Source organism: Onychomys torridus, chromosome 19 (assembly GCF_903995425.1).
Source record: "Onychomys torridus chromosome 19, mOncTor1.1, whole genome shotgun sequence".
Lineage (NCBI taxonomy): Eukaryota > Metazoa > Chordata > Mammalia > Rodentia > Cricetidae > Onychomys > Onychomys torridus.
In genome coordinates, this window is record NC_050461.1 from 28,978,794 (window position 1) to 29,002,691 (window position 23,898).

Genomic DNA, 23,898 nt, shown 5'->3' on the forward strand with positions numbered 1-23,898 from the left:
AAGATTTATTTATTTATTATGTATAGTGTTCTGTCTGGAAGCATGCCTGCACACTAGAAGAAGGCACCAGATCTCATTACAGATGGTTGTGAGCCATCATGTGGTTGCTGGGAATTGAACTCAGGACCTCTGGAAGAACAGCTTGTGCTCTAAACCTCTGAGCCATCTCTCCAGCCTTTTGTTTGTTTGTTTGTTTGTTTGTTTTTTTGTTTTTTTTGGTTTTTTTTTTGGGGGGGGGATATAGTGTAGGAAATCAAGATACCAACCAGCCTTCCCTCCTTGGTAAACCTCTTTTGTCAGCATCCTGGTCCTTCCCCTGGGGAAGGCAGAACCTAGGAAGTCGTATCCTAGAGTTCAGGATTTTTCTCTGTTTCCTGAAAAACAACATTCTGCTCCACTGAAGGATTGCCGAAAAGAACATTACCCTGGCACATGTGGGGGAGGGCCTCCCTGCATCCTGGCTGCCTTGGGGAAGAAGAGGGCCTTCTCACACACTTACAGTTTCCAGGAAGAGTCTATGTTCTGGTCCCAACTCCACTTTTAGAGCCTACATTTCAACCATTGGTTCTGATGATGGATGAGCACTTCCTCCCATTGTTTTTATCCTACAAACATGGGAGCCATTTCCCAGTCAGATACCTCTTTAATATCAGAGGACAGAAGAGGCAAGCGTCCATAGCTAAAATGTGTTTTTCTGAGTTACCTTTCAGATTCACAAAATGTCCAACCAGATCTGACCTTTAAAGAAATATTGTATTTTATAAAAGTATTAGCTGTTTTGATATTAAAATTATCTGTAACATATGGGATGTTTTTATAAAGACTCTAAATTATACTTCTAGGTGAAAAGTGTATTCTTTTCCTTACACTATTGATTTAAGTAGTAAAATTGTTGGTTCTGTACTTTGATCCATTTTCTTTAGGAATTTATTAGCATCTATTTTCTTTAGATATTTAATAAAAAAAATCAACACTACTAATGATTTGTTTTTAATGTGTTGTCTCAGTGACTTTTCTATTGCTGTGAAGAGACACCATGACCAAGGCAACTTATAAAAGAAAGCATTTAATTGGGGGCTTGCTTACAGTTTCAGAGCATTAGTCCATGACTGTCACGGAGAGGAGTGGGGCAGCAGGCAGGCAGGCATGGTGCTGGAGCAGTAGCAAAGAGCTTTTATCTTGAGAGAGAGACAGAGAGAGCAAGAGCATGTGGCACACAGACATCCATGCAGGCAAAATACCCATACATATAAAATAAAATAAATCTTTATAAAAGAGAAAGACTATTTTAAAATGGTATGGTTCAGGGTTGTTTTGTAAGTCAGGTGAGCTTCTAGCAGGCAATGTATTTAAAAAACATTTTCCTTTTATATTTACCTCAAAGGTCTTTCTTTCCGCTCTTCCTGTTTTCCCGTTCCCTGTTCCCTGATTTTTAAATCACCTCAGTGGTGTTTGTGTTTCCTTTGCTTGTTTGAAGATGTTATCCATGGTTCCTAGTCTTCATTTGCTAACAGCGTTTAAGGATATGTGTAATAAACCTGTATGCACGGCTGCCTCGGATGCATCTTTGGGAAGGCAGTTATTGATGTCTAATTTGTTGGTAGTTTCGAAAGCATTTTTTTTTCCCTCAGGTTGTGAGTGAAGTATTTTAAATAATTGAAGTGATTTATTGGGTGTTAAATATACTGTGTAATCAGAAGGCTCATGCCGTGGATGGAAGTTTTACCATAGGAATCCTTATGACTCTGTGTTCTTCTGTTACCCAGGTTCACTTTGATGGCTGGAGCAGTTGCTATGACTACTGGATAGATGCAGACTCTCCAGATATTCACCCTGTAGGCTGGTGCTCCAAGACTGGACACCCTCTTCAGGCTCCCCTAAGTAAGATACATGTAGATAGTCATGATCAACATTTTCATTTTTCTGAATAATGTGCTTAAGTTTTTGTCTCCTCTTCCTCCATTTCTGTTTCTCCATATATTTCTCCTCTTTTGATTGCCAGCAGTGTGCATGCACACATACACACACACACACACACACACACACACACACACACACACACACACACAACAAAAAATTACAAAAGAAAAATCATATTGCCTAAATAAGTAAGATGTGCTGTTTTGAGTTTTGTTTAGAAATAAACCTAATCTTTTACAATTAGTGCCAATTTTTAGAAGATAATTTGTCAGACTATTAAAATTTCAGTATCCTAATAGGGACCAGATACTATAGCCTTGAAAATGTTATCATTGGCAGAAACTGGTAAAAGTATAAAAGAAGGCACCTTCCGCCTTATGATTTATTCTAGGTGCAGATTTTTAGTTCACTCAATAAAGACTAAAATTGAGTTCAATAAAAAAGCATACACAGAGTGAGACAGAGACAGACAGAGGGAGATACCATGTTCTCAATTTTAAAGAATATATACTTTGTATGAGAAAATTTGAGAAATACAATATACTATAGTCAGTTTATTAAAAAAAAATTAATGTTTTTTCCTTATGAGTAGCTTTATTCATGTGAGCTATATGCAGACTGAGGGTGCATAGCCATCCATGTGCATATTTCTAACTGAAGAATGTCTAAAGTAACGAAGTTGGAAGCAAGTGTTAGTTAAATAAACTATGGCATATAGTTTTTATAGAAAGCGTAGTCATGAAGAATATTACTATATAAAATGTGACAGTCGAGTCCAAAACCAGATGAGACTATTTTAGATACACATTTGTATTGTTCCTTTTATGAACCAAATGAAAATCCTAAACTTGATACAGTTGTGCATTGGAATGTTGGAGCCATAGCTAGGGGGACACTCGTCTGCATTGGTGGATGACAGAGAATCTGAAATACAGAGGAGTGGTTGATGTTGGTGATTGTTACTCTGTATTCCAGCCCTGGCCACTCAGTTGGCTCAGGTGGTTCCAATATGGTGTTTATATTTCATATTCTATGATCTAGTGTTTGAAGTTTTCACATTGAACATTCTTATGCAATTTTTTATTTGATAACCATTCTTTCAAATATTCCTGTCAAGTCAGATTTAAATATCTCTGTTGAATGACATCTTAAAATAAGATTAGATCAAAATTTACCATTTCAGTATTAAGTAAATGTAAACTTTGTGACAGAATGAACCATGGAGAATATCTTGAAAAATAGAGATATTAAAAAAAAAATTATATTTGTATAAGAACTACTTGTTTTTCTACATGGAATGCATGTAGAAAATGGTTCCAGAAATGGAGTATTTTTTCTCTGCCCTATTCTCATCCTGGACATTTAGATCTTTAGCTTTCCACTCAACTTCAATTTCCCCTTTTTACCTTCTCTTTTTATTATTTTTGTTGTAGGCCCTGCAGAATTAATGGAGCCATCAGAAACTGGGGGATGTCCAACTCTAGGCTGCAAAGGGGTTGGTCATTTTAAAAAATCGAGGTACCTGGGCAATCAGAGGTACGTACTTGCCACTGCTTGCATGGGGACTTGTGTGCATGCTGTATAGAAGGTGCCTATCTATGAATGTAGAAGATTTTCTTCTATAAGAAACAGATGTGAACTGATTTTATATTCAGAGCCATAAGAAATGTGGTTACCATGGAGACTGTAAAAATGAAGGCTATATCTAAAGTTATATCTTCCTGAGAGAACATTCATTCACTGTTTAAAATAGATTTACTTTAGCTATTTGGTGTTTTTGTTGTTTGTTTGTTTTGTTTTGTTAGTTTGGCTAGTTTTACAGATCCATGGCTTCTAAAATAGTTATTTGGGGGTTACCATTAATGAGGGCAGGTCCTGTTGAAATTATTTAGTGGCATATGATATGGTTGGGTGACTTTACAGATTGAATAAGAAGATAGGATATTGTAGATTAGCAATGAACATCACAAAATGATACTACCAAATGTGGGATTTAGTAGTCAGAAAAGTGACTTTTTTTTCCCCAGTATTTTTTCTTAATTGTAAGTAACTTCAAAAGAACCCAAAAATACAATAAAATCTTGATGTTCAGGTGATTTGGGGATCTTCATAAACATTTAAAAATATTACTGAAATAAATTCTTATGATTTAGTGGGATTTCTAAGGGACGAAAGCATCACCCATTTGAATATGGTTTAAAATGGTAATAATTAATAGTGTAAGTTACGGAAACATGCTAATTGTATTACTCATTGAGAAAATTATCTCATATCTAGTTTGTATAGGGTTATGAGTCTGGCTCTTTAAATTTTTGAAATTGTCAGTCAGTGAGATGGCTCAGTGGGTAAGGGCCACTAAGCCTGGCAACCTGAGTTCCATCTGGAATCCATACGGTAGAGAGAATCAGCCCCTGAGAGCTGTCCCCTGACCTCCACACATGCTATGGCCCTGTGTACCCTCTCTGTAACAATAAAGACATTCAGAAATATTGCTACCTATTCTTCTAAGAAAGAATTAATAAGACTTGCAAAATTGGTGTAGTATTTTCACCTGGGTGCAGTGAAAGCCCCCCTCCCCCACCTTCCCCCGTTTCTCTGCATCCACAAGTGTTGCTTATCATCCTTTTTTTTTTTTTTCTTCTTTTTCTTTTTCTGATCTTCATTGTGTTCCAGAATAAAAAGTGCACAGAGACAGGGTGATGATCCCATTTGCAGATGCCCATTTTTAAACCCTTGTGCCACTCAAATGGCTGCAAACTGAAGATAGAGCATTAATTTAAACTCTACTGAAGACACTGCAGCGTAGACGTTGTTAGCTGTATCTCATGACAGCAGCCGGATCACTTTTCAGCTAATAGATCAGCCCAAGTGCATGACTTACTTCCTAAATTGAGAAAGTCTTTTGTTTGGTGGTTTCTTTTGAAAAACAGGTTTTTTTTTTTTTTTTTTTTTTTTTTTCCCCAATCAGAACATGTAACATTTATCAAGCATTCGCCTACTTTGCGTTTTGCATTCTGTTGCTTAATACGAATGGGCTGGCTTTCAGAACAACACTGGTATATAGGAACTTCTTGCCCCACCAGCTGTGGGGAGCCCATGTGTAGTGCTCCATAGGTGTGATAACCTGTCTTCTCTCACCACTGGTGAGGGGAGCTGAAGGCTCTGGTCTTGACCTTTGCCATCTCACTATCCCTCATAGCACCGCTCCATGACTTGGTCCCACACCCAGGCTCTCCACTCACACTGCATAATTTCAAGTATAAGTTACAAAATCATAACTAAAATGAGGACCTTTGGCTCATCTACATTACTACTGTACAGTCTCATGATGTTCATTAGACTAGAGGCAATTTCCTCAAATTAAAAGAACTGAGAAATTTTTAAATTGGGTAAATACTGACGTGTTGTTAGGATCCAGTTGGCTATATAAAATTTGTATTTAGCTCTGGAAGGAAACCCACCAGACAGCACTGTGCATACTGAATATCTCTAGAGATGAGAACACCATACCATGTACATAGGCTCGTAGACTCATTAGGTCCAAATAGGAAAGTCTGTGGCAGCGAAGTCTGTAGTGACAACCATACCACATCACTGGTCGCTTGTCAGGACAGCCTTTACCCTCAGACTCCTTTAGCCCAGCTGCTCCCACAGTCTAGTGGTTGTCCTTGGGGAATTTCTTGATAGATTGGATACGACGGGTGGTATTTTGTTTGTTGCTAGAAGGGGTAAATTATGGGAAGACTCTGAGAATAACTTATGCAGAAATGTGGTAAGGAAATTGGAACTTGGAGAAATTGGAACCATGCTCGAGAACTGCTCATGTTCTTGAAGGAGTGGCAGAGTGTAGCTTGTGACTGAAAAGACAAGGCTTGACCAAAAAAACTGTACTGGTTTTCTTGAGCATGCATGGCGTGGCTACTGTGGTCTCTTGTCTTGTGCAGAGTTGATGGGGTGGGTCTCTGGACAGAAGAATAAAACTGTGAGAATTAACAGCATGGTCCAGGTTCTGCACTTCACCCTTCCCAGCCTGTGCACAGGTTTTCTACACTCCTTATGCAGTCTGTATAATTTACAATGCTCCATGCTGTCTTCTTGGCAGGACATTAATCCTTAGTGGGCCCAGCCTGTTTTCCATCTCATCAGTACACTTGTGGATTAGCGTGCTGCATCATACATATTTTCTGAAAGGTTCATTTCACTGGCAATTATTTCTGTCCTTGCTGAGAATGCTGTGCTTAGGAAAACATAATGAGAAAATTCTCTTTGGATTAATTTACTGGGAAACTGAATAAATCAAAACATACATTCTTTACATAGATAACAAAGAAGGTTGCTCTTTCAGTAAGGATAGTTTTATGAGCACATAAGCAAAAGGCTGTAGTTTGGCTAGCATTTGCTTGTGACTATCTCTGAAGATTATACATTATGTTTGAGCTAAGAAATGTGAGAAGCAGAGTACGCATTTGGTAACACAGTTTGAGGATGCAACCTTTCTTTAAGGTGAAATATGATTAGCGAGCGTTGGATGTGTGGGGTGGTACTCTCTTCTCTGGAGACATTCCATAGCCAGCTTTCTTGATTCTGTCTCTCCAGAAGAAAGTGTAAATAGGAGTTCGACATTGGCATTCTTTGTTTCACTCCTGGCTCACTCAGAGGTCCAAGAATGGGAAAAGCCCACTTGGGGTTAAGAGAGCTGAAGTTCCATAAAAGTAGCTGTTCTACATAGTTATTGCCTTCAGAAGTATATCTTTGATATATAAAATTTGATCTTTTAGAAATTAAACAAGGGAACATTTATTTCCTCCAGTCTCCAAAGAATATTTTTGAAATCCATGGAATGTTTTGCAAATTAATTACCATGGCTGCACATCTGAAAACTGGTTTTCATTCGGCATCCATCCACCTAGCTCTCATATACCGTTGAGTGCCTGCTTTGGGCCAATGGGCTTTGGTGGGGCCCCATATCTGAGGCAGCAGGAATGGTCTTACTCAGTAAAGCATTAGCTATTTCTGAAGGGATTAGAGCTCTCCCAAATACGTTTTATGGAGTTTTTCATATCACTGTTTATTTTTCCTGATTATTTTCCTGACACAGTGCAGGTCAAATACCTCGTTTGTAGGGTAGTAATAATGTGTGGGATATGTTTGTCCTCATCTATCATAGCCACTATTCTAAGCCTGTGTGTATGAGCACATGTAACCCTTTCAGCAAATCTACGAGCTGAGCACCACTTATAGATGGTTAGGAAAAGTCTGAACTGTTGAGTAAGTGCCCTGGACGGTACTCCGGTAGAGGCAGAACTCAGTTCAGCCCAGAATAGCCTTTACTTCTCTCCTTCCATCAGGCCTCTGTCCAGAGTCACCTGACACAGCCTGTCCTGTGTGTTTGTCAGGATTGTGTTTGAGGGTAACTATGTGGATGCTTAAACTCGAGGTGTTGCCTAGTTGTTAAAGTATGGTAGTTACAACTAAGAGGGATTTTAGCATGGCAGAGGAGAGCAGAGGACAAGGCAGCCCTTTGTCTTTACAAACAGCCTCCTGAGAGGCTCTGGGGGCAAATCTTTGTCAAGTGGCTGGTGTACAATAATTTACTAATATTTTTACCATAATAAAGTCATTTTAGGGAAGGGTCTCACAGGATTTGTACTGTTCTTTCCTGAAAGGACTTTATTTGGATGAATACCTGGAGAGGAGCAAGGGTAAGAAGGGAAAGAGGGAGAGAGCAGTGAGCATGAGAGAATGAACACCCATGATGGAATGCAAACACACTGTAATGAATCAAACTTTCCGAAAATTCAGTCGCTAAGTACAGTAGGTGAAAAACTAGAAATTTTTCATTGTAAGGCCAACAAGAATCTGCTCTTTCCATAGAAGTTAATAAACCCTGAAAGGTTTTCCAAGTTCAAAATGTTACTAAATTGGAACAGCACCCACAATGGGTGGTTCACAACTACCTGTAACCGCAGCTCTGGGGCAGCTCATGCCTCTAGTCTCTGTAGGCACCTGTACTCACATGTTTATATCCCAACACACATACACACACGCGCACACACACACACACACACACACACACACACACACACACGCACGCACGCACGCACGCACACACGCACACAGAATAAAAATAAATATTCTTTAGAAATGTGGCTTTAGTTTTGGTTGTAAGCCTAGCCTTTAGCCAGGTAGTCATGGCGCATGCCTTTAATCCCAGCACTCAGGAGGCAGAGCCAGGCAGATCTCTGAGTTCAAGGCCAGCCTGGTCTACAGCGGCAGGACAGGCACCAAAGCTACACAAAGAAACCCTGTCTCGAAAAACAAACAAACAAACAAAAAAGCAAAAACAAACAAACAAACAACAACAACAAAAAGAAAAACATAGCTTAATATTAATGCAACAGAAGAAACATTGAATAGAACACTTAGTGGTTATAATGGTGATGAGAATCTTGCATATCTTTTGTTCCTTTAAACAACAGGCATGGTAGTGATCTCAAGCCCTTGAAAAAGTGGATAATGATGAGTTTTACTGTAATTCCCATCCCAAGGGGTAGATAATGGGGGACAAGATAGGGGAAAACGCCTATATCTGTAGCTTGGCCTGCCTTGAAAGGCAGCAGGTAAGCCTTGGGATCTTGAAACAGTCTTTTACCTTTCTCCGCCAATGTCTTCATTTGTAACCCAGGTGACGGTGGCATTCATAGGAGTGGTGTGATGAAAGAATTAATTCATGTAAAGGACTTGGAACCCTGCCCAGCACCAAGAAAGTTGCAACACATAGAGCTGTGTGCACTGTAAGAGGTGGGCAGCGGCAGCTCTTTGATGGTGCGATCCATGTCATTGCCGCGGATTATGAATAAGGAAATTCTTCTATAACCCCAGCTAATATTTACTCACATTGTTTAGCCATTGAACAGGAGCCAGTGCTTATGATGGAACTCCACCAAGAGCAGTGTGATGCTCTACAAGTCCACTTTGAAGCCTTGCTTTTTGTATCTGGCAAGTGAGCACTCTCTTGGCGCTGCTTCCTGGTGGTGAGGAAGACTGCTGGGCAAGGAGATGGTTCACCTGTGTTGGCATTGTCATTTTGAAATGAAAACTCAGCCTCAGAAACTGTGCTTGCTCATCACTGTGCATGGATGAGGCACCAGAGCACTTTGCCAGGTACCCTGGTTCAACCTCCAACATTTCTCATTCTGCCAGTTACTGTGGCTCTCTGCTGTGTCTTTAAGTCACCAACTCCAACTTCATTCAGGAGCCAGCTGGCATTCCTCTCCACCCTGTGCGGGTGTAACAGTGAGGGTTCCTCGGGTGGGAAGGAAGAGAGAGGCTTAGCGCACATCTGTGAATGACTGTCACATGGTTCCCTTGATAGGGCAGATTTCCTCGGTCATTAGGGCATTTCTTCAGAAGGCCAGGGTTGTTTCTCTTTCAATTGAAAGGTTGAAAGAGCTAAGGCAATCTGTTTGCAAAAACAAAACAAAACAACTCACAGGCATTTAGACAGCAAGGCTCCTGACCAGCATCTTGCCTTTCTCTGAACTAGCCTCAAGTGTTTCGTTTAGTCAACAACAAAAGCTGTTTTCCCAGAGCTTGAACACAGTTGTCTGCTTTGTAACTGGTGTTTCACTGGGGACCTAGGCCATCCAAAATTCCTGCATGGCTTCCCATTGTTTGAAGCTGGTGGTGTATCCTTCAACCCCAATGCCATCCAAAGTAAATACACACACTGGAGTTCCCTGCTTGTTCAGCCAGGATCTTTAGGGTGAATGAAGTTGAACTGTACGTATGCCGCTGCCGGATTAGCACTATACTCTCTGTCAGAAAAAAAAACAAAACATTATCTTTGGATTTTTCTTTTGTTGCTAAAAAATTCAGTGAAAAACATGCACTAGAGAGAACGGCCTAGCGGGGCATCAGAGATGATTGGGATCTGGGGCTGGACCAACTTAATTCCTTTGTCAGAGCAGAGCCTCGAGCTTGGGAGAAGCTGGTTACATGTAGTTTTTGATAGTCGTAGGGAGCTTCATTGAAGATGATAAATTGTGAGGTGAGCCTCGGCTATCTGAATAGGATTTCACTGCACATTTGTACCCAGCCTGCGCTGAAGGTCAGCATTAAGGAAAGTGTTGTCCCGTAAGGTAGCCACATGGCAGGCAGCACAGCGCGTTTGCTTCCTTGGCAGGTACAGGGTAGCCGAAGACCCAAGCTCCCACACAAAGCTGCTGTCTGGGCTTCCTGACTTGAGGAATGGAGTGCAGGCAGGTTAGGCTTTGTGTTTGTAGTCTCTGTGAAACTGAGCAATGTGACAGGACCCCAAGGTAGGGGACAGCTAAGAGTGGCATGTGTATGCTGTCCCCAGCAACCTCATCCCATGGAGATAGTCCCTAAGGGAATATTTTGTTCTGGATACTGCATCCTGCCCACACCTGGCTGTCTGCCTTCCAACTTAGCTACTAGTTGCCTCCTTCAAAGTCTCTGTAGCATTAGGCAGAACTAGTTTTGATACTTTGTACCCATGAACTGTTGATTAGTTCAGGCATCCAACCGGGATCCAATGCCGTGTTTGAAGGGATGATGTGGTTAGATTTTCCTTCATCATGTGACTGACTGAAGTAGCATGCCTGTTATTAAACGAGCAGATGCAATTTGCTAAGCTATTTCATTGCTGTGTGACCTCAGGCAAACAGCGTTTTTATTTACATGTCTAATAATAAACTTTCCATAATTAATCGGCTTGTTCCACATTTACTTCCCACCAGCCATTCTTATCTCAAATGGTGTCTCTTTTGCCTCCAGTTCTTCAAACCACAAACCAATAAGCGCATCTCGATGCCTGTGTGTCACAGACTGTCTTGGGCTGCAGGACATCGTGGGTTGGCAGAAGATGCTGACCGTCTTCTAGCCTGCCCCGCCCTGCATTTCCATCACATACACCCAAGTCAATCCCTACCACTTCCCGTGTTTAGAGATTTCCCAAGGGCTTCAAACTGAACCCATAATAAAACGTGGAACTACTGACTATGGTCTAGTGAGCCATGCATAATTCTACCTCTCCCTGCACCCCCTGCTTCCTGGGATCTCAACTTCTAGCCAGGCTAGCCTCACTCTCCTGCCCGTGTGTTATATTGCTTCCTCCTAAGTGTGTGTGAGCAGCTTTGTCCTGAACTTTAGGGATTTGTTCTCTCTAGGGAAGCTCTTCCTCACTGCCAATCAGAGCATCCTATGTCCTCCTTAATGCCACACTCTTACTTTCTTTATAGAAGCCATTCCAGTGTAAAGTTGCATCACTTATTTGTGTGATTAGGCATTCCCCATCTTCCCCTAGATCAGCAGTTCTCAATCCCCCCTCTTGGGGGAGGTCAAATGACCCTTTCACAGGGGTTGCCTAAGACCATCAGAAAACAAGGATTTATTATTCATAACAGTAGCAAAGTTACAGTGAAGATGTAGCAACAAAAATAATTTTGTGGTTGAGGGTCACCACAACATGAACAGCATTGGGAAGGTTGAGAACCACTGCTCTAAACTACCACTCATTGAGGCCAGAATTTTCACCTCCTCACTTTTTATTGTGTTCCTAATGCCTAGAAAGGTGTCTAACACAAAAGATACTTAATTGATAAATACTTGCTGATAATGAGAAAAGACTGAAGTTGCTTAACCATTTGAAAACCTAGTATGTCATACAAAATGTCTTTTTTTCTTGTCTTTCTTTTTTTTTCCCCTTTGGTTTTTCGAGACAGGGTTTCTCTGTGTAGCTTTGAGCCTTTCCTGGCACTTGCTCTGTAGCCCAGGCTGGCCTCGAACTCACAGAGATCCGTCTGCCTCTGCCTCCCAAGTGCTGGGATTAATGGCGTGCGCCACCACCACCACCCGGCACGAAATGTCTTTTTTATAGATTAAAACAGTGTGTATAAGCACAGCACAGTGCTTAATATATTGTATGTGCTCCATAAAGATTTCTATCAATTGTGTTTTGGGGTTTTGTTTGTTTGTTTGGTTGGTTGGTTGGTTTTGGTTGTTGTTGGATAGACATTATATAAATTTATGTCAGAGTGTGATTAGGTGTTATTACTTTTGCTTAAAGAACAAGTGTAAGCCGAGTGGTGGTGGTGTACACCTTTAATCCCAGCACTCTGGAAGCAGAGGCAGGTGGATCTCTGTGAGTTCAAGGCCAGCCTGATCTCCAAAGCAAGTTCCAGGAAAGTGCTAAGCTACACAGAGAAACCCTGTCTCGAAAAACAAAACAAAAAGAACAAGTGTAGAGCAGCATGTACTTCCTAAAGTTTACAGTTTTGCTTACAAGATACCTGAGATAAATTTTATGTCACCCCTAGAGTTACCAGGGAGCATTTCTTATTGTCTTCTTTCCCTTGGCTTCTCTTGGTAGAAAACACATATGCACTGTTTAAAAAGTTCCCTTGGGTGATTATTAATATTCTCAAACACACATGACACCAATATCATGTATCTTGTGTCCCAATGGTTTCCAGACTTAAGAAGGCCTCTCAAAGCAGAGGGGCAAGAAGTATAGTCAACTGGGGAGCTTGGTGTTTATTGGAATCCTGGTACCCAGATGTTCTAGAGGCTGCAATGCTAAGGCCCAGGCCAGGTATCTGCTAGCTAATGCCCAGTTAATACTCAATGAACTCAGTTTCCTCTGCCTAGGTGATGGGAGTTATCACCGCATGAGACCTTAGAGCATAACCGCTAAGGGCAGAGAGATGTGGTTGGCCTGTGGCCCTTTTTCATACCAAGGTTAGAATCAGCTCCAAACCATCTGTGTGTTCTCTAGGAAATCAATAGTCCAAGACATATGGGGACATTGAAAGTTGCTAAATGTTACAGGGGAAATTAAGTAGTTACGACTATCGCAAGCATGGGTATTTCTTGTGACTAATTATTCCCAGACATAGGCCTTATCAATAAGAAGTACAGAAACGATCCTCTGGATGCTCTGACTCTTGCTCCATTCAGAGGTTGCAGCAGACTGCTTCAAGTCAGATATGTTCACTAGTGGAATGAACTTAAATTATCTGTAAAGATATATTTTATGGCTGTATGTCTACTCATGCATTTATACACACTCGTATATAACATGCTTGGTTCAGTGTTGGAATCATATTCACTAGCCTACAATTTTAATTGTATAATTATGATCTAATAGGAGTGTACTTTTCTCTTCTTTTGATTGGTTAGTGGTGCCTACTGTCCCTATTCAGAAATCAATTTGAATAAAGAACGGATTTTTCCAGACCGCCTAAGTGGTGAGATGCCTCCATCGAGTCCATCATATCCAAGGAGTAGAAGGATAGACTCAAATGACAGCTCATCATCTCCTGAAACCAGGTAATTAAAGGGACGATGCTTACATTGTCCAGAAGCACTCTCATTGAAGAGATGACCGTCTTGCATGCTTTATGTTTTGTGGCAGTGTTTTCCTGTGGATTGTTAGAAATACGCATTAGAAATGCCAGGTTGGTGTGCACTCCCAGAATCCTAGCACTTGGGAGGTAGAACCAGGAGAAACTACATAGTTTAAGGCCAGCCTGACCTACATGAGACCCTGCCTCAAACACAAAAGCACAACAGCGCTTCTTCTACAGTGAACAACAGTGGAGAGCCATCCTTGGAAAGGCTCTAAGATCAGTCCTAACATAGTTAACCGAGAGGTCAAAGAGTCTTTCTACTTCCCTAAAGATCCTTAAGTCCTTCACTGAACTTGGCTGAGATAACATGCACCACACTACTGGCAAGGCTAAAGCAGGAGAAATGCTTAGTTCAAGATCAACCTGGGCGACAGAGGGAGACTGTATGCCAAATAAAGAAATCAGCAAATCAGTTCAACCCTGAGTTGAATGTGACTCAAGGCTGGAAGCTGAGAGTAGAGAGAATCTACTTTTTCCCTGATGTGTTTCCCTCTTTTAAGAAAACTGTGACGCTGTTCTCAGACTCATATTGTTACATTTTCAATTGTGGATGTGTGCATTATAATAATTTCAGTGTGTCCTGTTTGTTTCATAAGCCTGGTTGAGCACCCTTATCCAAACACTTGGCATCAGGATGTTTCAAATTTGAGATTTTTAAAAATGTTACATTTGCCTAAACTTTACAAATTGAGTATTCCTAATCTGAAATGCTCTAAGAAAAACTCAAGAAATTTCTGCTTTGGGTACATTTTAGATTTTGGGATTAGAATTATTCAGCCAAAAAGTACTTTTTTTGAAAGAAATGTTCAACCAATATTTCCTAAGAGTAAGTGCAGTCATAATATTCCTGGGCTATGTGGCATAGATTGCTTAAATAAGTTGATTTCCATGTTCTGTTGTCTTCCTATGATCGCTGCTCACCTCACATGTTTAGCGAATTTCCCGTATGTCAGTTTTTAATTTGTTAAAATTTAGCTGCCAATCTGTACTTCTTAGATAATTTGCACTCCCAGAGGCAAGCTGTGAGGTGGATTTGATTCTAAGTGGTTTATTTGTGAGGTGCAGAAAACATCAGTAGGGAGCTGGGAGGGAAGCAGAAGTGGAAACAATCAGAAGCAGCTTATCTGTCACACCAGTTTCTGCTGCAAGCAGCATGGTGCAGACCTGCTGGGAATATTCTGTGAAGTGTGTAAACCACACATTTCAGAGCCTGCCTTGGGCAGAGGCAGGGGAGTAGAACTATTCACACACCAATTTCCTTCTGAGTCCTCCAGATGAAGAAAGTAAACTTCAGGCCTGTGTGTGCCAAACAGGCTGCTGGTGGCCCGGGGTGTGTGCAGGCTTAGGGCTGATAGGCGCTACTGTGCCATCTCTGTACCCATTTACCTGTCCCAGATGCCAGCTGGTCCCCAAGTGAGTGATGTGCTTGTATGACTTTTGGTTCAGGGGTTAATCCAGCAGGCAAGATCAAATGAATAGTACACGTCACATGTCTATCCTTTCCTGCCTTGGTACTATTCTACCTGACTTAGGCTTATGGGCAACTGATAACTCTATAGCAGCAGTGTCCAAACTGCTGTGTGTCAGATGCTCTGTAGTGTCCTTAATGTTTAGGTTTAGGACCTGCGCCTACCCACAGAACCTTGATGTCTGAATTTTAAAAGTCCTTCTGATACTAAATACCCCCCTTCTTAAAACTTTCAGTGACTTCCTGATACTTGGCATTGAGACCTTAGTTCCCAGTGTAGCTCAAATAGAGTCCTGCATTCCCTCTAACTCTGCCGGACTCTTTCCTCAAGCCGCAGCTTCAGGCATCTTTCTCTTTGCAGAGAAACTGAATCCCTGCTCTTTAACATCCCTCTCCTGCCCTCCAAGAAGCTTTTGCTGGCCCTCCAGCCTGTGGGATCAGGCCACCATGTGTTTCCACATCTCCTTACACTACGTTTTGAAAGACTTTCTTGGAACCTTTGTGCTTTGCTTTATAAGCTCTACCATGGTAGAGACCATGTCTCCCTTCATTTCCCTCAGCATGGATGTAAATGCTTCGAATCCGTGATCCTGTTTCAAAGGAGAAATGCTAGGTATATGACCTAAGAGACAACCGTTTGTAGCTTTCTCGCTATTTACTTACAAGCCCTACATTCTCACCTTGGTAAGGGTACCACACCAGATGTTTAAGAAACCATTACTAAATGATGACGTAGAGTCTCCAAGTACAGACTGGTACTCTTGTAAATTAGGGTGAGACTTTCTTGTTTGTTGTTTACCATACTAGCCTGCATAGATTAGGAAAGATACATGGACATCATTGTTTATTTGGCAAGCCAAGGACAGAGGTGAGCCTGCCTTCTAATGACCAGAGAAAAAGGTTCAGGGACTATATCCTAGAGCTTTTTTATACCTGGGATTCAGGGTCTCCTCAAGTCTTTTCATTCGATTCTGAATACTTGAACCTGTTTTCTTTTAGAGGCTGGTCAAATGAGTGTGAACAATTCCCAGGGCATTCTAAGTAGAAATGAGAGTGTTCATACAGTCCTTTTCCATCTACACCCTCGTCCCATCTGTCACAAATTTAGTGAGCATCTGCTGGGCCCAGAGCTTACTGTGAGGTAATGTCCCTGCTTTGGACAGTCACTACCCTCTCATTGCCCCTGGCTGTAAGATGGCAGCTTTTCTTGGGGATTGATAGTTACATCTCCACATGTCTCCAGCTGAGTAAAAGAATGTGTATGTCTTTCTCCATGTGTTTTAACAAAACATGGGCCAGGAATTTTGATTTGCATGGAATCATCTAGGGTGCCTATATAAAATGGTGCTTTTGATGCAGGCAATGGAAGGTACGTCCCAGGAATCCTTCTGCTTGACAAAAACATTCCAAGGTGACAGGAGCAAGCATCCTCTGTGTTAGACTTTGGGAAGGACTATTGCTTGTAAGCACTGGAAGGACAGAAGGTATCCTCTCACTTAGTCTTATTCCCATCATGTCTGTCTGCATCTACTTGTGTGTGCACCTAAATTAGACACTATTTCTATTAAAGATTCACTTGGTATTTTAAGACCCACACTGTCTAAACCTGCTTAGATATAACCACACAAACACAATAAAGCATCTTTAAAATGCCTGGCAATTACTTGTATTACCTTGTAAGGCAAGTGCCCACTGCTAAACTTAATTTAATGAAACAATTCAGTCTGTGAGGTTCATTATAGGCTCTTCAAATGCCTTTTCATTGGTAGGACCAGTGCTTCTATTCTGAAAATTACATAGTGCTTGGTATAAGAATTGTTGCCATCAATCTGGTTAATCTTTTTCACATGAACTCAATTTTGCCAGTCATGCCAAGAGCCCATCTATACCCTATTAAACAGATGGGGAAATGAGCTAACATAAAGTATGATGGTGTGTGTGTGTGTGTGTGTGTGTGTGTGTGTGTGTGTGTGTGTGTGTGCTTTGCAAAATGATCACACCAAGCAGATCAGAGTTAATTAAAGCCAAACTCATAAATGATTACAAAAGTTAATCAGCAGTCTTGGGGAACTCAGGTTTTCTGGTCCTGGGCCCTGCTGTGGACTAGAGAGTCGTCTCTCTGAGCATGCATTTCCCAGCTTCCAGAGCCTGCCTCCTCTTCTCAATAGACTTCCAGGTACACATTAGGAGCTGTTCAAGTGCTCAGGTCTCCCAGCTTTTGGTGATCTGAGTCTGGGCCTGTGTTGCTGCTGTGTGCACCAGAGAGAAGCACTGTTTGAGTTAAATACTCAACATTCTGGTGCCAACCGCTGTGACACCAAGGCAACCATCGCAAGTGTAAGAAAAAGCGAGTGTCATTGCTAGATAGTGTGAAGTTGTCGGAACAATATTGTAACAGATCTTATTTTATCTCTTGAATATCACTAATTCCTACGCAAGAGACTTTTCCATTTGGAACAACAACAAAGCAGTAGCATCTGTTGTCTTTTTTACAGCGAGCCAGTACTGAGGACTCAGTCTCCCTGTGAGAGCTCACCTTAATGAGTAGAACTACCATTATTTCATGGGGAGGATTGACTAGTGAATTGCTGGGTGCTTTTTTCTGGAGGCTTTTTCTTTGGTATCTCAGTGATACCCTCTTGATACACTTGCTGTATTCCTTTTATGTTCTATATATGAAATTGTAATTTTATAGGATGGGCAGTCTGAATGCTTCAGTTCTAGTCACCAGATAAAGACTAAGCCATGGTTACATCCTCTAGATCTTGCTGATGGAGCCATGGTTAGTTAAAACTCTTGCTGAGCTATTACCAAAGGAACTTCAAACGTCTTTGTTCCAATGGGGACCCATAGGCACAAGAGGACACTGTTTCAGTCACCACCTGTTTTCGAATCCCTTTGAAGGGGCACCCTCCTTGTTCTGAGGCTTGTCAAATGTCTACATTTGTAGAAGATGTCTTGGGGGCAGGTTAAGAATCCAAGATTCTTAACCTTTGATGTCTTATCTATGAATGACTTTAGCTCAGAAGTTTTTAAAAGGGGCTAGTGGATCCTACAAAGAGTGACTTGTTGGCATTCAAATCAGTAACACCTACCATTTGTGGAGGTGCTTCACTCACTCATAGGCATGTCTCTACCTATGTGTCCTGACATCCTGCCTCTTCCCATGCTGGATTTGGAGAAGTGGTTAAAATCAACACATCCCTGAATGGAGGCAAGGTGACTTATTATTTAATATTTTTTCAATGTCATTCTCAGTAGACTGGGGCTGGCTTAACCATAACCAGTCAGGATTTGTTTTTAAGTGAAAAGAAAAATCACCTTGCTGAAGGAAGTGAGCTGTGTGCCTTCAATGCCGCCTGTTTTCTTAGGCACTTGCTCTTCCCATGTTTGTTTCCCTAATATTTACCACAGGCATAATTTGAGTGAGATAGCGAGACAGTGCAAATGTGACACATGATTACACAGGAAGAGATGGCTGACTCAAAAAAAAAAAAATTCTGCTTCCCCAGCTAAGCAACTTCTTACTGTCTTAATTAAAGCCACCGAGTGGGTTTTCTTGAGTAAACTTTTGTTATGGTTGTATTCAGTTTGAGCTAGAGAAATGTTATAATAAACTGGTACTTGAAAACTCTAAAATGCCAGGAGAAATTGCACAGTCAGGGCACTCTTCAAGCTACTTTCTATGCTTCCCATTTCACCCTTGGTGCTGGAGATGTTGGGCTACCCTCCCAGCCTATATCTTTTTGTTTGTTTGGTTTTGGTTTTTGGTTTTTCGCGACAGGGCTTTTCATGTAGTTTTGGTGCCTGTCCTGGATCTCACTCTGTAGACTAGGCTGGCCTCAAACTCACAGAGATTCACCTAGCTCTGCCTCCCCAGTGCTGGGATCAAAGGCGTGCGCCACCACTGCCTGACTCCGGCTTATATCTTTATTGTTTGTTTCTAAGCTGTGGCTGCCCTGGAAATCACTGTGTAGGCCAGGCTGGCCTTGAACTCATGGAGATACTCTTGCCTCTGCCTCCAGTTAAAGACTTATGCCACCACAATTACTCCATTCTCTGTCTTGGTTTTAGCCCAAACAGCTAGTCAAGACCTGGCTTAGAACCCAAGCTGTCTAGCTGTCTGGCTATGGAAAGTCTGCTGTATCTTTGAAGAAAGCAGCTCACAAAACAGGTCATTTATCTCAACACAGAGGGAAACAGGGGCTTGAAGAAGCTGCCATGGGCACTTTCTAAATAGATTTTTATTCAATCTTCAAATTGGCATGTTAGGATTGATTATCCCTGTTCTGTCACTGATGGAACCGAGAACTTGGGAAGTTAAGTAACTTGCCGCTAATGTTCGTGCAAAACGAGTTAGTAGTAGAGCTGAAATGGGGACCAGGTCTGCTTCCCGCCAAGGACACGCTTGTGAGCACAGCTTATGCTTCCTGCTTAAGGGACGTTGCTGACACAAGAGAGTAATTAATGATCAAGGAGACTGAGTCAAGAATGTACTGAGCGACAGCGTCATATTAAAATACACTACAGAGTATCCCTGTTACTATTTTTTTGACTCTGTCAAGAGCTTATCTTGTAATTGTCTACAGAAAATATTGCTTATCCCAGAATTTTCAAATTGTAGTATGATCACATTTGTGTGTCGCTGGATGACCACTGGTGGTGTGGGGGAGTAGAGGGAGGGGGCGAAATATCCCTTGGTCCTCTTTACCTGCCATAGCCTGCCTTGGCCAGTCCACAGGTCTCCACCTGTCTCTGAGTGAGTGCTCCAGGCATTCCGCCCCTCCCCTCGTCTGCTCACTCTGTGCCACAGGAGCATGCAGAAAAGACCTTTCAGCTAAGGAAGCAGAAATTCCGGGAGGATTTCATCTTGCGTACAGGAAAAAAACCTATAGAGTAGCAGCAATTAGAACAAGGAGATTTCTCACCTGGCAGAGGAGAGGAATAATGGTTCCCCAATTAAGACTACATTTTTAAATTTTGAATAAAATGTAAGATAATTAAGAAATGTAGGCAGATTCTTCATTCCCAGCTTTCTCAAGGAAGGGCAGTTTGAGAATAAGTGTGTGACATGAAGCATACCCTTTACCGTCTTGGAACAGGGGCATATGCTTTATTTTGGAGAAACCCAAGTGCAAGCATTAAAGAGTATTGGTTCTAAGTATAGGTTCTTGGTGTCAGGAAGACCTGGTTGTGTATTTGCCCCTGTAAATATGAACTTGGTAACTTGGTGTCTTTTGTTTTGTTTTGTTGTTGTTTTTTGTTTTTGTTTGTTTGTTTGTTTGGTTGGTTTGTGTGTGTGTGTGTGTGTGTGTGTGTGTGTGTGTGTGTGTGTCTGAGACAGAGTTGTTTTGGTGCTTGTCCTGGATCTCCCTCTATAGACCAGGCTAGCCTCAAACTCACAGAGATCCGCCTGGCTCGGCCTCCCCAGTGCTAGGATTAAAGGTGTGCGCCACCACCGCCCAGCTGAACTTGATGTCTTTATGTTTCACTATATAGACTACCAGACCTTGCACCAGGGAGTGCTATAGAATATCCATCCTGCCAACCACTCAGCTCATGTTTGGCTTGCAGTATGTTCTTAGGAATGCTGACTGACCCCTTCTTCATACCTGAATGGGTTATTAGGATCTGTTCACCTTGATGATTCTATTTACACATCTGTTTCATGGCTTCTGTTCTACTAGACTAGATGTTGACTCTTCCACCCCCATCCCCCCAGCTAAAGGAAACAGCATGTGGAACACAAGAGAGCCTGTCACATATCGAGTTTTAAGATTTATATGAGTTGCATTTGAGGATTGAAAAACTGGTCATGTTTCCATAAAGGCAAACAAGTAATAACGTTCTACTCTTCTTTTGGAGTACATTTTGGAAGATTTGGGTATAAAGGAACATTTTGAATTATTATTTTCCTTTTCTACATCTCAAGACATAATTGGCATTGTTTTTGGACATAGACTACAAAGGAGTTTTTCTTATGTTTAAGTCTTTTTTTTTTTCTTCTGGTGTTTTGAGACAGGGTTTCTCTGTGTATCCCTGGTTGTCCTGGAACTCGCTCTGTAGACAGACAGAGATCAGAGATCTCTGTAGACAGCTCAGAGATCCACTTGCCTCTGCCTCTTGAGTGCTGGGATTAAAGTCATCTTAACACAATTTACTTTGAAGAGTAATTATGCTTTATTAAAACCACGAGAGGGTAGCTTTGGTTATAAGTGCATATTTCTGGTCATGAAAACACAAAAACACAGAAAAGTCCAGGACTTGGCTTTCTCTTTTTGTCTCACTTTTTTTCCCCCACTTTTTAAAAAATTAATCAGCTGTTCATCTAACTTCCTAGGAAAGGCACAGGAGCTAGTTGAGAAATTATTTTCTTTGACTCTGAGAAATACTAATTTTAAATTATTTCACAACAGTGTGTGATTTTCTTTTCTGATATTAATATAGCCACTACACAAGCTATTTTCTTTCATTAATCACACACAATATTAGGATGTAGAGTTTGTAGACACAAAGAATGCTATTTCTGGCTTAGTACAAACAAGTCTAGAAATTGGTGAGTCAGTTTAGCATGCAGCAAGTTGACTTTGACATATTGTAATTAGGAAGCGTGACTTCATTGGATCTTTTTTGTTTTGTGGGTGTTTTATTTTGATTTTACTTATTTTTTGTGGTACTAGCGATTAGGGTGCTTGCATGTGCCAGCCAAGCACCCCACGGGCTGGCTGTATTTGCAATCCTTTTTGAGTTTTTGTGTGTTGTTTTGTTTGTTTGGATTTTTTGTTTGGGTTTAGGGTCTTACTAAGTGGACTCATGCTGGCTTTGAACATACGCTACAACGTAAATCTCCTGTCTTGGCCTCCTGAGTCGCTAGGATTACAGGCCTGTGTAATTAGGGTTGGCTACTCCACTGTTCCTATGGAGAAAACAAGATTTTTCTGTCAACACCTCGGGTAACGACGTTTGTCAGTCATCAGTTCTCACATGTGGAGTAAGATCCTCAAGCTGTTGAATTGGTACTGTACTAGACTAAACAGGTTCAGGATGCTCTCAAGGGATGTGGTTCCTCAAAGTTCCCATTTGGAGTTAGATGCTTGTCTTCAGCAGTTACAAGATGTTTTAGTCAAACACTAAAAGAGGAGCTTAGGTTCAGATGAGAGTTCACATGTACTCTTGAAAACAATATTTCTGAAATGTACTAAACATTGATTGCATGCTTCCTCTTGTTGTTTCATTGTATTACCATACCATGGTTTCAATGACAGAGTATGTGCCTTTGGAATTAAAAGTAAGAATAGCTTTTGTGTTAGATTAATTTTTTTTTTTAATTGTATTTACTTTGTTCTTGAACCTTAAAAGTGCAGCCTGGATCAGAATATTGCCAACACAGAAAGAAGAGTATGCTCTAGTATGACCTTCAGAATGGAATACATTAGATTGAAATTTTTTAAGTCCCACAGATTTCTACTTTTAAAAGTGCATTACTTTAATTTAAAAGAACCAGTTTTTGTCCTTCACCTCAGGGTCAGAGTTCTAAATCAAAGTTTTAATAAGTTGTTTCCATTTTATAGTATCCAAGGCCTATTGATTTTAGAATTAATCCATTTCTGCTCAAAAAGAGGAGAATTCACTTCAGTAGAATTAACCTGGTCAAGCCAGGAAAAGCTTCCCCAAGATTATATATATGCCAGTGGGCCAGTCTTAGCTTACATCCCAGTCTCAGGGGTGAGTCATATAGAGTGATTTGATCTCATGGTGCAGACTTTAGAAAAGTTTTGGTTTTTTTGAGTCTTACCAAACAGTACAAGTGTTACTGCTTCTAAAGGTATATTCCAAGCTGTAGTTGGAATTTTCAGTAACCAAATCTTCCAGAGTAATTCATCTTCATAGCATTCTGTCCATTAAGAATCTTTCTGAATAGCAGCCGCCAAGCGATCATGAAGAAAGTGAGCATTTATGGATATCATTGGCATTGGCTGCTTTGTGGTGTATTTCATTCAGTAGCATTTAATAGTACCGTGCATCCATCTTTAAGTTAAGAAAAAAAAAATAACAGTTGCTAAGATACAGTTCTGAAATGTTTTAAAATTCATCTATGATGAAATACTGAGACAGCTATTTTTCTCAGGGAACAGCGTGCTGATGACGTCAAAGGAGATTCTGAAGAGAAAAGAGAAAATGAAGTGAGGACGTCAGCCGAAGCCAAAGGTAACCATAGCACTATCATGTCATTATTGGTAAATATTCAGGAACCAAAAACTTCATTGTAGCCCAGGGTGTAGTCCATGGCAGAGTAGTGTCTATGCACAAGACAGTGGGTTTGATTCTCAGCACCACAGAATAAGTAAAAGTAATTAGAAACAACTGGAAAATAACAATCACAGTGTACTAAAGATAAACTTGGTTTGGCTCTTCCTTCATGCAAAACAAGAGAAGTCCAGATCTCGAGAGACTTTCAATGGCACAGACTCAACAGGCGCCTGTGTTCACAGTTTCTTTCACACACTGGTGCAGCATCAGATGTAAGGTTTGCAGAGACATTCTCTGGGGCTCTTGCCACACATCTTCTTCAGTATTGCTGGCTTCACTTACTTCAAATGTGTTTTGAAATCCAGTCTATTGTCTTGATGCAAAAGCACAAAATGAAAAGAAAATCACTTGAACAAGTGTTTGCTAGGCTAACTCATTCTTCTGTGTGTTTCAAAGATGATAGTTTAAGCAACAAGGGCATAATGACTCTTAGTCATCATATAGATTGAACTTGTAATTTGCTTATAGCTGGGTAATTATTGTTTATTTTTCTCATAAGAAGATGCTACTGTGGCTACCATTGTGTTGCTTGTTCCTGTTCACTTCCCTTCTCATATGTGTTTTCTGGTTTAGATGTTTTTGGGGTTGAGGGATGGAAACTAGTGACTGTCTGTAATGAGCCTGATTATTGTAGAACAGTAATTAATGATTCCATTGAAATCTGTGTACAGGGCGATGGTCAGCATGGTTTATGGTGCTTGCTTTAGCACTAAATACAGATCCTACAGTTAACCAGGCATAGCCTCTCCTTTCCTACCTGTCCCTACT

The 23,898-nt window shown here is 41.0% G+C and overlaps 1 protein-coding gene across 8 annotated transcripts in view; it reads left to right on the forward strand.

The window, feature by feature from the left end:
* L3mbtl3 (L3MBTL histone methyl-lysine binding protein 3) overlaps window positions 1-23,898 on the forward strand; it is a 105,718-nt gene that overhangs the window by 72,914 nt on the left and 8,906 nt on the right. For all 8 annotated transcript variants that reach the window (XM_036169057.1, XM_036169054.1, XM_036169058.1 and 5 more), the window contains 4 exons: window positions 1,767-1,881; window positions 3,354-3,456; window positions 13,123-13,272; window positions 22,949-23,028. In XM_036169057.1, the coding sequence (XP_036024950.1) occupies window positions 1,767-1,881; window positions 3,354-3,456; window positions 13,123-13,272; window positions 22,949-23,028 (448 nt within the window). The remainder of the gene's footprint in view (window positions 1-1,766; window positions 1,882-3,353; window positions 3,457-13,122; window positions 13,273-22,948; window positions 23,029-23,898) is intronic.